Source organism: Folsomia candida, unplaced genomic scaffold, assembly GCF_002217175.1.
Source record: "Folsomia candida strain VU population unplaced genomic scaffold, ASM221717v1 Fcan01_Sc011, whole genome shotgun sequence".
In the NCBI taxonomy this organism is placed as follows: domain Eukaryota; kingdom Metazoa; phylum Arthropoda; class Collembola; order Entomobryomorpha; family Isotomidae; genus Folsomia; species Folsomia candida.
In genome coordinates, this window is record NW_019091203.1 from 4,054,784 (window position 1) to 4,068,762 (window position 13,979).

At 36.8% G+C, this 13,979-nt stretch overlaps 1 protein-coding gene across 1 annotated transcript; it reads left to right on the forward strand.

The window, feature by feature from the left end:
• The first annotated feature begins 6,551 nt into the window (after positions 1 to 6,551).
• On the forward strand, positions 6,552 to 8,335 carry LOC118436998 (zinc finger protein 436-like). The gene is made up of 3 exons (XM_035855730.1): positions 6,552 to 6,796; positions 6,872 to 7,279; positions 7,686 to 8,335. Exons 1-3 carry the CDS (start codon positions 6,686 to 6,688, stop codon positions 8,067 to 8,069), a joined length of 903 nt encoding a protein of 300 aa, XP_035711623.1. The 5' UTR covers positions 6,552 to 6,685; the 3' UTR covers positions 8,070 to 8,335.
• The last annotated feature ends 5,644 nt before the right edge of the window (positions 8,336 to 13,979 follow it).

A 13,979-nucleotide genomic window follows, 5' to 3' on the forward strand; every position in this document is an offset into this window, starting at 1 on the left:
ATTGACAAATTGACATATTGACATGTCATAAATGTCCAATTTGTCAGACATTTAAAATTTGTGACAAATATGACAAATATGACACATTTGACAAATTCAAAATGTCATAAATGTCCAATTTGTCCGACACTTAAATCTCAGACAAATTGGACATTTATGACATTTTGAATTTCAAAAATGAACAGTTGTCAATGTAATCGACATTTATTTTAAGCAGTAGACTAAACTTTTTGAATCTTTTCAAATAATTGTGAAATGTCTCAAAATTTCGAAAATTTCAAAAAAGTTTAGTCTACTGGATATGATCATCCAAATATCTGGGATCACAAAAATGTAAATTTTATCAATATATGTACGAGCAAAATTGGATTTTTGGTGGATAGAAGTTGGTAACTTCTGTAGCTGTTATCACATTGAGGAGGTGTGGTGGACGCAAATGTGGCCGTCCCACATTAGATTAGAGGTCTCAAATATTCAAAGGGCATCAAGATCTAAGAGGGGCATGTAGAGGGTCTCTCCTATTGAGTCCACATAGGAATTTTTTAATTCAAACATTTGTCTGTAAACAATTACTTATGTATATCCAGCATCAATACCATTGATAAAATGGTAATTGGTAAAGTTGGAAACAATAGATAAGTTGTATCATACAGTCAATGGAAAAAGTATTGGCAACCCCCACGCCAGCTAAATAAAATTGGCTATAACCATGGAATGCATCATACAATTGGCATGAAAATTTGTACCCATTTAGCAAATATAATGTAGTTCTCGATTATAGTCATGTTTTATTGATTAAAATTAGATAAACACAGTTTTTAAATAATTTGTTGGAAAATTTGCAAAATTTACCCGCAAAAAGTATTGGCAACCCTTAACTTAAAAAATCATAAATCAAAGAAACGCCAATTTTGTTATGACAAACTGCTTCTAGTATTACGTAGCACCTCCCCTCTACGCAATACGAGCAAAAATACGTCGTGGAATTGATTCAACAAGTTTCTTTATAACGCTTTTCTATATGGCTGCCCACACTTCCTTCGAACTTTTGACAAGCTCGTTTTTCGAAGAGTGGTTTCCCACCAGGTCCTCTTTTCTCAATCCGGACAATCAGAATCACATGGGGAGACTGTGCAATCAACAAAAGAAGCTTAACCTTTTCGATCTCCAAAACCTTGCATCGTTAAATTGGCTACATGTTTGGGGTCACTGAATTTTTGGAATATAAAATTCCTTCATAGGTCAGATTTTTAACAAATAATTTCAAATTATCGTTTAGAATGATTATTTGGACCTCATTGGTCATGATTCCATCGATAATGACCAGCTACCTACGCCATCCCCAGTCATTTAACCCCAAACCATAATCGTTCCTTGTCTGTGTTTAGCTGTCATAGGAACATATTCGTTTTTGTGAGCCTATTATGGCATCCGCCAGACTTGAACCATTCAATTGGCTCCGAATAAGTAAAATATGCTTATGTCAGACCAGCAGAACCTTTTTCATTCATTGGAAGTCTATTCAGGGTGGTATTTAGTCCATTCGAATTTATTGAGGTGGTTCGTTTTGGGGACCCTCGTGTCAGTCGGGCTTCTGGACCCTGAAACCCCATGGCATGATTTTTCATTGATCACAATATTGCATGATATGTTGACGCCACAGTTGGTTCTCAAATTCAACATGGTTTTGGGAGTTGAAATCTTCCGATCTCGAGTGATAAATTTGCTTGATTCATCAGTGGCTCGTTGGCGTAGGTGACTTTTTTCTTCCGCACCATGGAAAAGTAGAAACTGAGATTGTGATTTTATATTTCTTGCCTACGTTTTAAATACAGGGTGTTAATAAAGTCCGATCCCATTTTTCCTGTAAAAAAGTGAAGGCTAGTATAAAAAAAAACTACACGTGATACTTACAAAAAATGTTCGACATATTTACCTTAGTATTTGGTCTTGTTACCATTTACTTTAACCATGCCCTCAACTCTTTGTTTAAGGCTCTGTGCTAATTTTTCCAATGTGCCTCTGGAAATCGAATTCCATACATCTTGAACTTTTTTTTACTAGCTCTTCCCTCGTCCGGGGTTGTGGCTCTTTGTATACATTTTCCTTAAGTATGGACCACTGGTTCTTCAGGGGATTCAAATCTGGGCCGTTAGCGGCCCACACCCCCTTGCTCCAGACCGTTGAAACTTGCGTCTTGATGAGACTCAAACTCGCTTTTGCTGTATGGGCTATAGCACCATCCTGCATGAAAACTATTTTTCTTTCATTCGGAAATATTTCCTTGTTCCCCATGCTATCGAAATAGATAGGTAATATTTTTTCCATATAATGCTTTGCATTGACTGATTGGCCTTTTGGTATGATATGTAGAGGGGTCACGCAACGTGCACAAAATCCACCCGCTACCATAACTTTAAGCCCGAATTTTGGGATCGCTCTTGATGGTACATCCGATTTGTTTTCTGTCCTGTAACGAACATTTTGTTGGTTCAATTTTGGATATAGTTCAATAATAGATTCGTCAGTCCAAAGGATGTGACTGCGCAATTCTTCACCAAGTCTTTTTTCACTCAAATGGGCACTTTTCTGAAGGAGTTCTTCAAATTTCAGACGGTCATCGATATATTTTTGTGACATGAGAGGTTTTTTTGGTTAGTTTGTAAGCTGTGTGACCCCACTTCGTAGTTTTCACAAATTTTTGCACGGTCACACAGTTAATTTGCTTCTTCTTCTCTTTATAGCGTTTTGAGTCATTTAACTCCCTTGCTCAATTACGTAATGAACTACCGGTTTTCTTGCAAAGTCTGTTTTTAATCATTCTTTTTGTGGTAGGTGACACCTTTCTGGGTCGCCCTGGTCGCTTTTTGTCGTGGACAAAATTTGTATTCTTCCATTTCCAAACAGTTCTGCGGCTGCAGCCCAATTTTTGCACAATTTCTGTAGGTTTAAGCCCCTGCTGATGCAATGTTTGTATCTCAACTCTAAGATGCTCATGACTTACACGTTTAGTTGTTCCTCCCATGGTAAAAATTTGAAATAAATAACTTCACTGGTTCAAAAGTTCCAGCTGAATTTGTAACAACCACGCTCCAAAAAATGCATGGGATCGGACTTTATTAACACCCTTTAGTAAATATGTAAAAGTACGTTTTCTCTTTGAATTTGCGATAAGAAAGCTTTTTTGTGAAAGAGACATGATTATTTCTCGCGGCGCCAATACAGCTCGTTTGTTGTCGCCATTTTGGCTCCAGACAACACAACTGTAGACTTAAAATGTAGCTAACGTCATATTTGCTCATCTAATTAACTTACCGTAATGAAATGTGGTAGCTGATTAAGAAAATTGTTTTGCGTAATTAATTTGGCCACATGTTGCCAATACTTTTTGCGGGTAAATTTTGCGAATTTTCCAACAAATTATTTAAAAACTGTGTTTATCTAATTTTAATCAATAAAACATGACTATAATCGAGAACTACATTATATTTGCTAAAGGCCTACAAATTTTCATGCCAATTGTATAATGCATTCCAACGTTACAGCCAATTTTATTTAGCTGGCGTGGGGGTTGCCAATACTTTTTCCATTGACTGTAGGTAAATTAATTAAATCAATTACTTAAGTGCACTTGTCTCGTTTACTTTTGCTGTTGTACCCTTATTTGAAGATTTAGACAACTCCTGTCTTAAAATCCGCAATATCTTACTCTACGAACTCCATCGTATGATTTTAAAATTTTCCCTAGCTTAATTAATCGAATTAAATCAATTTGTGTGCCAACGTTTATTTTCTTGATAAGGAGGCATTCCAAAGACTCAATTACAAATTCTAACATAAATGGGGAATATTGACAAAATGTCATATTTGTCCAATTTGTCCAATTTGTCCGTCATATTTGTCATAAATGTCGGACATATTGAAATCGTGACAAATTGGACGGACAAATTGACAAATATGACATTTATGACAAATATGACATATATTCGCTTGACACGGACAAGCTCCATCCTTAGTGTCCATATATATGTAATTGATGGGCCTAAAAAGGGGTAGTTTTAAACTTGGTCTCGAGTAATAATAACCAGAATTGATGGGTTCATTTGCCCATTTTTATAAAAATAGCCAGCCTCAGTTTGAATGCCTGGGTAAAGTGTGCTGTCCACTTTCAGAGAATTTTAACCCTCACTGCAGGTGGTGAACGGAAAATCGGCTCATCCTGAAAATTACATGGGATTTTCTGTGAACCCTTTCTCTGCCAAATCCGTTCTTTTCGATGTGAATACATTTTAAGTTGTAGACAGGCCCCGTTCTAGGCGATGTGGCGCCCTAGGCAAAACGATAATGGCGCCCCTACGTGCTCGCACCATCGGCGCTCGAAAACACCTTTATGTACTACATCTAACTACAATATGTCACGAAATTGTAGATGCAACGACATATTTTTTATTTCGATATGATCCCACAAATTCTAAAATTCCGAACTTCGGGAACAAATGTCAAAAGTATCTACATACGGACAATTTCCGCATCGTCGATTTTTAATGTCACACACAGGTCAAAGGTAAACATTTTTTTAAAGATTCAAAATGAGAGGCCAAAAATAAAACTCCATGGATAATTTTTTGTCGACTTTCCTATATTTTTTGTTGGAGGCGGCAAGGCCTCACGAAAAAAACGAGCTATCGTATGGCCGTGTATGGTTTTTCTGACGCCCACAGGAATTTTTCGCCCAGGACAGTTTGGAGGTCTAAAATCGTGACCCCGGCGAAATTCAAACAATTGAAATATACAAAACCATATTGACATCGAATACATGCCTTTCTTGTTGGCTGAATCCGCGGGATTACGAATGTGGTAGAATTTAAAAATAAAATTACAGCCAATTCCCGGTTTTTTAATCCTATAAATGTAACAATTTTACCATTTTAAAAATTCGGTACAATTTTGATTAGAATGAAATTATACAAATTATTATAATTTTCAGGAGTTGATGCTACAAGTAGGGCTGACAAATCCGGATACTCCGAATTCGAAAAATCCGGATTTTTCGGATTTCGGATACTTCGAAATCCGGATTTCATTTAGAGACGAATTCAGATTTCCCTAACTTAAATATTCATATTTTTTACGATGTAAAGCTTCATATCTTTGCGAGAAGTGTGAATTTAAAAAAATTAGCATGCTATTCATTACAAATATAGTTAGTTTATCATATCCGACGTCAAACTCACTTATTTGAAATTTTACATTTTTCCAGTTCTGAGAAAAATGCCGAGAAATAACCTGCATCATCAGAAAATTTTCAGAAATATTTTAACTTCTAAAAAAGCTGAGATTGCAATTAAAATTAATAATTCTACTATCTGACATCGATCTGATTCGTTCAAATATCAAGGAAATAAGTAATAACAATAAATAATTCAAATCCGGATTTAAATCCGGATTTGGGTCCCAAGAATAACGGATAATCCGAAATCCGGATTTGAAAATTAGGAACGGATTTGTCAGCCCTACAAGTTGATGCTACAAGTTTTTCTAAATCTTTAGAGGCTCAAAACACTATTTTTGTTTGATTTAAAAGATTGACAAAAATGGATTTTATAATTTGCTAGAAACTATTCTTAGCAAACGTTGTGCATATTTTTTTGGTCGGGTTAAAATTTGATAAATACGATGAAAGTTTTAAAAATCCCGCTTGTGGCTGAAAATTTATTAAAAAATTACTCCATATATTTGGGAAGAAATCGCATTCAAGTATATTATTTCTGCGAGTGAACAATTTTACATTAGTCCGGCGGAAATCGGAGGTAACCACCTCACACTGCTGCATTATAAAGTGTTACGAAAAAATTGCAGTTTATTCCTAAAATTTAAAGTTTCGCAAGTTAAAATTTGTGAGTAACTTACAAATAGAATTTTGTAGCACAGATTTCAGTGAAAGTCAGTTTTTATGTTATTTTCCACAACAGATTTTAAAATTCCGCAAAGTCGATTTTATCTAGTGTGTAGGGGCGCCTGCCTGCGCCCCTCGCAAATCTGGCGCCCCAGGCGGTTGCCTAGCTCGCCTATACCTAAAACGGGGCCTGGTTGTACATGCATATTTAAAGTTAATTTAATCTTTCATATTACATAAATATGTTACACAATGAGTTTCGAACGAGTATCATGGATGTGTCGTAAATGTGGCGATAGACTTACATATGTATCTGGGTATTAATTTGCACGAGAGTAACTGATAAGCTTCATATAATGAAGAATCTTCATGGTTTGCGGTCCACCAGGGCTAAAATATATGTAAGTACGAAATAGATAAAATTGTCCAGAATTTAACGAAGCAGACGATTGGGAGCTAACATGGGTATAGATAGGAACAAACTTCATATAGCATGAAGCAAACGGTTCACTGCCTGCGGTGAAGGGTCAAACTCTACGAAAATGAATGACAGAGACATACATAAAGCACATAGGGATTCCAAACAAGATTGGTTTTTAATAGAAAAAGGAAAGCTGAACTCGCTACTAAAACCCGATTTGCATACATACAAATACACACGTAGTAATAAAAGTGCCTGGAATAAGACGTGGTACGGCTAGAATTTTGGTTTACAAAATGCCAAGCATTTTCAAAGCAAAGTAAAAAATTTAAGTAAAATATATTTGATAAAATTTCAGATCCATTAAAATGGATCTGAAACAAATTAAGCTATGGGAATGTTCCCAGTGCTCAAGAACGTTCAACAATAAGCACAACTTTAATCAACACGTTGCTACGCATGTGAAGAAAAAATGCGAGGTGGACCTTTCAAAAATTTAAATTTACGGCTAAAATTAGCTTGCATACTTAATATTTATTATATTTAATATTTAGATTTGCGGGAAAATTAAGAAAAGCCCGGCCGCCCTGACGGAGCACATGAGACGAACCCACAGCAACCGGGTCCGACCCAGGTGCAATGTTTGTCAGCGGGAGTTTTTCAATTCCCGCTCTTTACTCGGGCACATGGTCGCCGTGCACAGATCGGGGAAACGACCCCGCTTCCCTTGCATATTTCCCGGTTGCGAGAAAACTTATCTCAACCAGAACCATATTTCGCGCCATGTTAAAGCTGAACATTCCGAAAATCCGGTCTTGTATCGGTGCACACTTTGCGGGAAAGAATTTAATCGCCGGGCCAGCCTTGATCGTCACATTTCCACTCACACGACCGAAAAACCGTTTAGTTGTGCCACTTGTGGGAGAGGTTTCGCAAAAACGGAGTCCTTGAAACGTCATGAGGTACAAATAAATATGCATAAGTAAATAAATTCTTATCTTGTAAAAATGAGTAAAAGTACAATTTTTTGTAGGTGTCCCAACGTATGCTCACAAATTTGGACCAAACCAGGGTCAATCAATCACGAATTTAATTAGTATAAAATTTGCAAATAAAACTATGGGCAGGTTTGGCGGAGATATTTACATCGGAAGCGTGAAAAATACGCAGCGAATTTAGAAAAAAAATTTGCCAAACTCCTGGGTGCGTTTTCTACCATTTTTACGCAAAATATCTCGGCTAAACTAGAGGATTGTCGGACATTTGCGAATTTCATACTAATTATATTTATGATCGATTGACACTAGTTTGGTCCAAATTTGTGAGTATACTTTGCGAGATCTCCATTGCTACATAAATATTTTCCAGGCGACTCATTTGGATCAATCCACTCGAAAAATTTCAAAGTGCCCACTTTGTCCTCAAACCTTCTTTACTAGTTTTGGCTTCCGAAACCACATCCGCGTAGGTCATGAAAAGAAGAGGAATATTTGTTGCACACTTTGTGACAAAAGGTTTCCGATGTCGAGTCATTTGACCCGCCACGTGGCCTCGGCACACCTCTCGAGCAGGGAGAAGATTCATGCCTGCGACAAATGTGAGTACAGGAGTCACTCGACTTGGAATTTAAGGGTCCACAAAAGACAGCATAATGCCGAGAAGCACGAATGCTACTTTTGTGGGAAGAATGTCGTTTCTTTTCAAAACTTGGTCAAACACTACGGTCGCCTTCATACTTTAGAGAAGAAGTAATTTGTTTCACTATTTTTAATTGTTGGCTTAAATAATATATTAAATTTATACTTTTACAATTTATTCCGTAATTAAGCATCCTTTCAGAAGGGTTTTCTGTAGCAGTTGCGAATGTAAATAGATTTCGGAAATTCGGCTCATAAATGTATAAGCATACACAAATTTCAGAAAACATCAAATATAACTTGATGCTTAAAACGTTAGCGTTTATTTCTCAAAAGTATGTAAGTTGCTCAAGAATGTCCAACCGTATGTATGTACATATGTCACGTCTGTATAAATATGTAAATAATACACAATTTGTTACGATATCTGAAAAATTGGGGAGGAATTTTTTCCCTTTAAAAGTATGTACATATGTGTCCATGTAAAAATATTTTGGAAGTTGGACTGGTCAAGACCAATTCGTGCGATACCTACATTCACAAATTATAATACTGTTTTAAAGTATTTACTACGTTTTCTGAAACGCTAAAGGTTTTACATATGTAGATACATATGTATATCATTATTTTATTTCATATTTTATTTTAGAGCTTGGTTGTACTTTTTGCGTACGTATGTACGTGGGTGTTTTATTATTAATTTTCAAAAGGTATGTTCCGCACTGTTTCTGACCAAACTTTTGATGAAATAACAAACTTCAAATACTTTTAGGATGCTGTGATTTTTTTCAGTTCTGTAGGTTAACATTAACACTAGCAATAACTCATTAAAATTTACCTAGAAAATATGCCAAAATTTACGACTTGATTTCATTATCATCCGAAAACCGTTTTCCCCTGATGTTTTTCTTTAAGTTTCGAAACGAATAATAATCACCAAGGGACAAGTCTGGACTGCACGGGGCGTGGTTTGTGCAGGTAAAGCGATTTTCGTCTGCACTAACCCTCGCAAAAAGCCAGGTATTAGGTGGCGCGTTGTCGTCTAAAAAAAGGCCAACTCTTTATTTTGACCCCACGTTTCTTTTCAACCGGAGGACGCAGCTCCTTCGGGGTTCCTGCATACACGGCCCCATTTATTGCAGTATTACCAGCAATAAATTTTATAAGGAGGGGACCTTTGGTATCCTTGAAAATGGTCATCATCAATTTTTTTTCAGATTTTTGCACTTTTCAATTCACGGGCGGTGGCAACCCCTCGAGCAGGCCCGTACCGACGATGCTTCTAGGTGGAGCGCTGGCTCCAGGCCGGACGGCCCGAAGGGCCGTACCGGCACGCCCTCAACACTAGATATAACTCCTTTCACACGCCACAAGATAAATGCATATTAAGTGTGGGAAAACGTAAGGCAGACGTGCTTCATTTGATGGGCCGGATGGTTCTAGCCAACAAATTAACAATTTTAAACCCGAATATGCTCTTACGGGGATAGACCTTTAGCTCATGAGAACTTTTATGCATCATACAACATAGAGAATTACAATTTCAGACCTACCTCCACGAACTCCTAATCTCATGAAAAATTTAATTTCAAGAAATGAGAGAGAATTGAACTCCGTGATTTGAAAATAAATCTCGATCGGTTTCTAAGTAGGCCTTCCAAAATTGGTTTTTCGGATTTCGTAGAAAATACTAAAAATCGGTTTTCAATTTAACATAGAACTAGTTTTACAATTTTCCAAAAACCGGTTTCACAATTTTCCGAAAGACCTGTTTTTACACACTCGAAAACAGTTTTTGCGTTTTTAATAAAATCAACCGTTTTTGTAGCTAATGTTAACTGTTTCTAGTTGTTGAGATAAGAATTAGTTTTGGTGTAATCTCATATTCCCAAGTTTTCTTTTAACTTTAATTTTGCATTCTTTGATTATCACATATATTTGCAAACTTTTTACAATTTGCAATATAACGGATTTTAAAATTTGGTTTTAAACCGGTCTGTGCAAAGTATCTAACCCCTGTTTCCTACGATTTTCCAAAGTTCGATTAATCTAAAACCCGTTCCGTAGAATTTCCCAAAATCCGATTAATCGAAAACCAGTTTTACCACAATTCGAAAAACCCGAGTAATCGCAAAACCGTTTTTCTTAAACCTCCGATTTGGGACGCCCTATTTGTATGGCTAGCCTATGATTTCTGGTTAATTGAACCGAAGTTACTTAGAGCTTAAACCTATTTAGTCCCCAAGACGGATTTTTCGCATGAAAACGTTTAGCAAAAACCATGGTAAACCCCGGGGTTTTGCTATTGAAAACCCACACTCAGGGGTTTTACATACCTGCGTTTTGCGGGTAGTATTGCTCAAATTTGCTAGCCCAAAACTCACGAAAACCCTAATACCCCAAAAACCCGAGGGTTGTAGCATACCTTGGGAAAAACTGGGAAGTTTCTTTGAAGAAACACTCCCGCTTGATACACATTGTAGTGAAATTCCGAAGTCCTGTGAAGGAGTAATTTAATAGAAATCAAAGAATCTACAGCTTCGCGTCAAAATTCCATCCCGATTATTTTGCTTTAATTCTTTGATTCGAACGAAGACATTTGTCGTATTATCGAAAACGTTTTAATTCTGAAGGAATACTATTTATTTGCCTTGAAAAATTGTAGCCATGGTGCAAGACGAAAATAATTGTCAAGTAGTATCAAGTAAAATCAAGCATTATCCCGAAAACCGCAGAAATGTCTTGTCAAAATAATTGTCGTTTCTCGAAAGACACTGGTTTTCGCCGTTCTCTCTTCGCGACGAATGCAAAATCTTTTGTGATTTTGAGGGATGTGCAATTGAGTGTTAGATTTGAACACTTTCTTTCTAAAAATTTGAACATATGTATCTAACATTGCATTGACGCCAGCGGTCTCGCTCCGATTTTAATGGAACTTCGATAATTATCTAGCCTTAGATAAATAATTGAACACATGTTTCAGGATTTTTCATAATGCTCAGTTTAAACAAAGTTATGATAGTATAAGTGGCCGAAAATTCGCATTTATTTCCCTTAACAATAAAAAAAGAAAAACTTCACTAGAGAAAGTCGAATTTTCGGCCACTTAAACCATCATAACTTTGTTTAAGCTGAGCATTATGAAAAATCCCGAAACATGTGTTCAATTATTAAGTAGCGTCAGCTGCTTATTGTGATCACTTTGTCCGTCTGTCTGTCTGTCTGTCTGTCTGTCCGTCCGTCCGTAAGCAGGATATCTTTAGAATGCCTCAAGATAATCAAAAGCGGGTTTCGCCATTGTGCTTCTAATTTTTAGTTCTCGGTCGATTTCGAAAATGGGGTCAATCGGACCACACCCCACAGCGCCAGGGGGTGTGGTCCAAATCAAATTTAACATTAATTTTCATATGGGGTGTCATTTTAAAGGAAATTTCACCACGAATTCAATGGCGTTAAAATTTTTGACCTCGTGACCTTAAGGACAAGGTCAAAGGTCAAAAATACATAACTGTCATATGAGGTATCACTTTGAAGGAAATTTGACTGCGATTTCAAGGATGTTAATATTTTTGACCTTATGATCTTGAGGACGAGGTCAAAGGTCAAAACATTCATAATTGTCATATGGGAAGTCATTTTAAAGGAAATTTGACTGCGATTTCAAGGATGTTAATATTTTTGACCTGATGACCGTTGGGACGGGGTCATATACGGAAACTTTAAAGGAAACTTGAATCGGTCTGACGCTACTTATTTACATTTGTTTGGAGGGTTTATTTATCTACCTAGTAGGGACAATTGTAATGACCAACGGCTTCCGCGCGCCAAAAAAAATAGTAGGAGATATGTTAGACAGTTGTAGTATTTTTTATTGAAATGCCCATGCAATTGTCTATCAGAAACTATGTTCCGAAATTTTTTGTGACCCAAGGTGCTAAAACGACAGATCGAACAAATCGACGTGTTGCAATTTTTCAGAAACATTTTGGTAAACATAAAAATCCGGCATTTTTCAATAGCTCATTAAAAATCGGAACTAATCGCAAGATGGTCGACCGTACCATAAAATGATCCACTAACATTGGCGGTGTAGATAACCGAAAACCGAGTTGAAGGGAACGGTCAAAAAGGTCACAAAAAATCACGAAGGCGCGCAAAGCCTGAATTCGGCTGAATTCATGCCGGATCCTAAGAAAAATTTCCCTACAAATGAACGGTCCAAGTAAAACTACGTCGCTGGCCCCTAAACTCGACCTTGGACCTATGTCTTTAAGATGTAAAAAGAAACACTTGCTAACTTCACGCCAAGTAAAAATAGTACCCTTGAAAGGCGGGCACTGATCGTGCGGTACGCGCTTTAAAAATGGAAATAAGTATTTTTCAAAGATAAGTAAACTTTCACAATTGAAGCCATATTAAATTAGCAAAAGCACTTTGTCGACACCCCACCAGTCCATATTAATCATAAAATTTTTTAAAATATTCATCGGACACACCATCCAGATTCTGTGATTTTTTTATTCGGCGTAGATTGGATTTGGTCAAAAAAGTGAATTTTCTCCCTCTGGGGGTGAAATTTCTTGTCAAAAAGTATTTTTTGAAGTTATCGAGCGAATGGAACAACCACTAGACCACACTCTATTAAAAAATAGCTGCTAGATATTCGAGCAGGACTCAAGACCTTCTGATAAGGCCAAAATAGTAAAAATGAAGTAAAATTCCAAAATTTCTGACTCCATTTTGGACCGAAAATAAAATTCACTGCCGCCGAACCTCAAACTTCTGGAATATAACACGTGATCCAAACTGAAGATAAATACATGTGCTAAGCCCCACACAAGTTTGAAATCCGAGAAAAAATCTATCGGTTAGAAATGAAACCAATATGCCTTGAAATGAGTGCGTACTGCGAGTGAGCTGTGGATACAAAGACTTCGGGCTCTTGTAGCTTCAAAAGGAGAACATTTTGAAAACTAGTTAGTATATTTTGAAGGGAATTTAATGGGCTTTCTCGTGGTATCATTAGTTTTCCAAAATTCCATCAAGTGGGTTCCCTACATTAATTTATTCATTGGTCATAACAATTGGCCCTACTAGGTAAGGCTAGATAAGTATCGAAGTTCCATTAAAATCGGAGCGAGACCGCCGGCGTCATCGCACTGTAAGTCTAACAAGGGACACTCACGACCTGTCGTTTGAGTCCAGGGTACCCACTATGTTTTTTAGAATCTACTAGGACCCCAGATGAAGGATTCATTCATATTTCCGTGTAAAACTCATATTTGGCGCCATGGCGTGGCGCCAAATTCGCCAAATTTGCATGTTTTTATTTTTGAAACCGCCATAACTTTTGAAAACCTGGACGGATTTTCAGAATTTTTGGCAAAAATCATGACAAGGAGTTCAACTTTCGTATCCAATGAAATTTTTTCCAAAATTATCACTTTTAACTTTTCGCAAAATTTCGTAATTTTCTTACAAACGGGGGTACGTCGAAAAAATGCTAAAAATATTTCAAAAATTATAAATTTTTTATTTTTATTTTTTTCTCAAAAATTTCGACTTTTGTGATCATTTTAAGCATAAAATTTTGAAAATCCGACATAAACTGCAGAAGTTATGGGAGTTTGAAACTGGTCGAAAATGCAAATTTTGAAGTTTGGCGCCACGCCATGGCGCCAAATATGAGTTTTACACGGAAATATGAATGAATCCTTCATCTGGGGTCCTAGTAGATTCTAAAAAACATAATGGGTACCCTGGACTCAAACGACAGGTCATGAGTGTCCCTTGTAAGTCTAATGCAATGTCGGACTCTGCAACTTTTTTCGACTTTTATTTGGATCACTGAATTATTCCTCCCGCACCACGACCATAACATCTGCACCTATATGGTTCCAGAATTAATGCATCTTACTGTTGTTAGCCATACATATACATACTCCTGCAAATGTTAAACTATGGACCTCCCTCGGTACCGTTTTTTGAGGTTTCAATACTGCGTTACAAATGATAACTACGATCA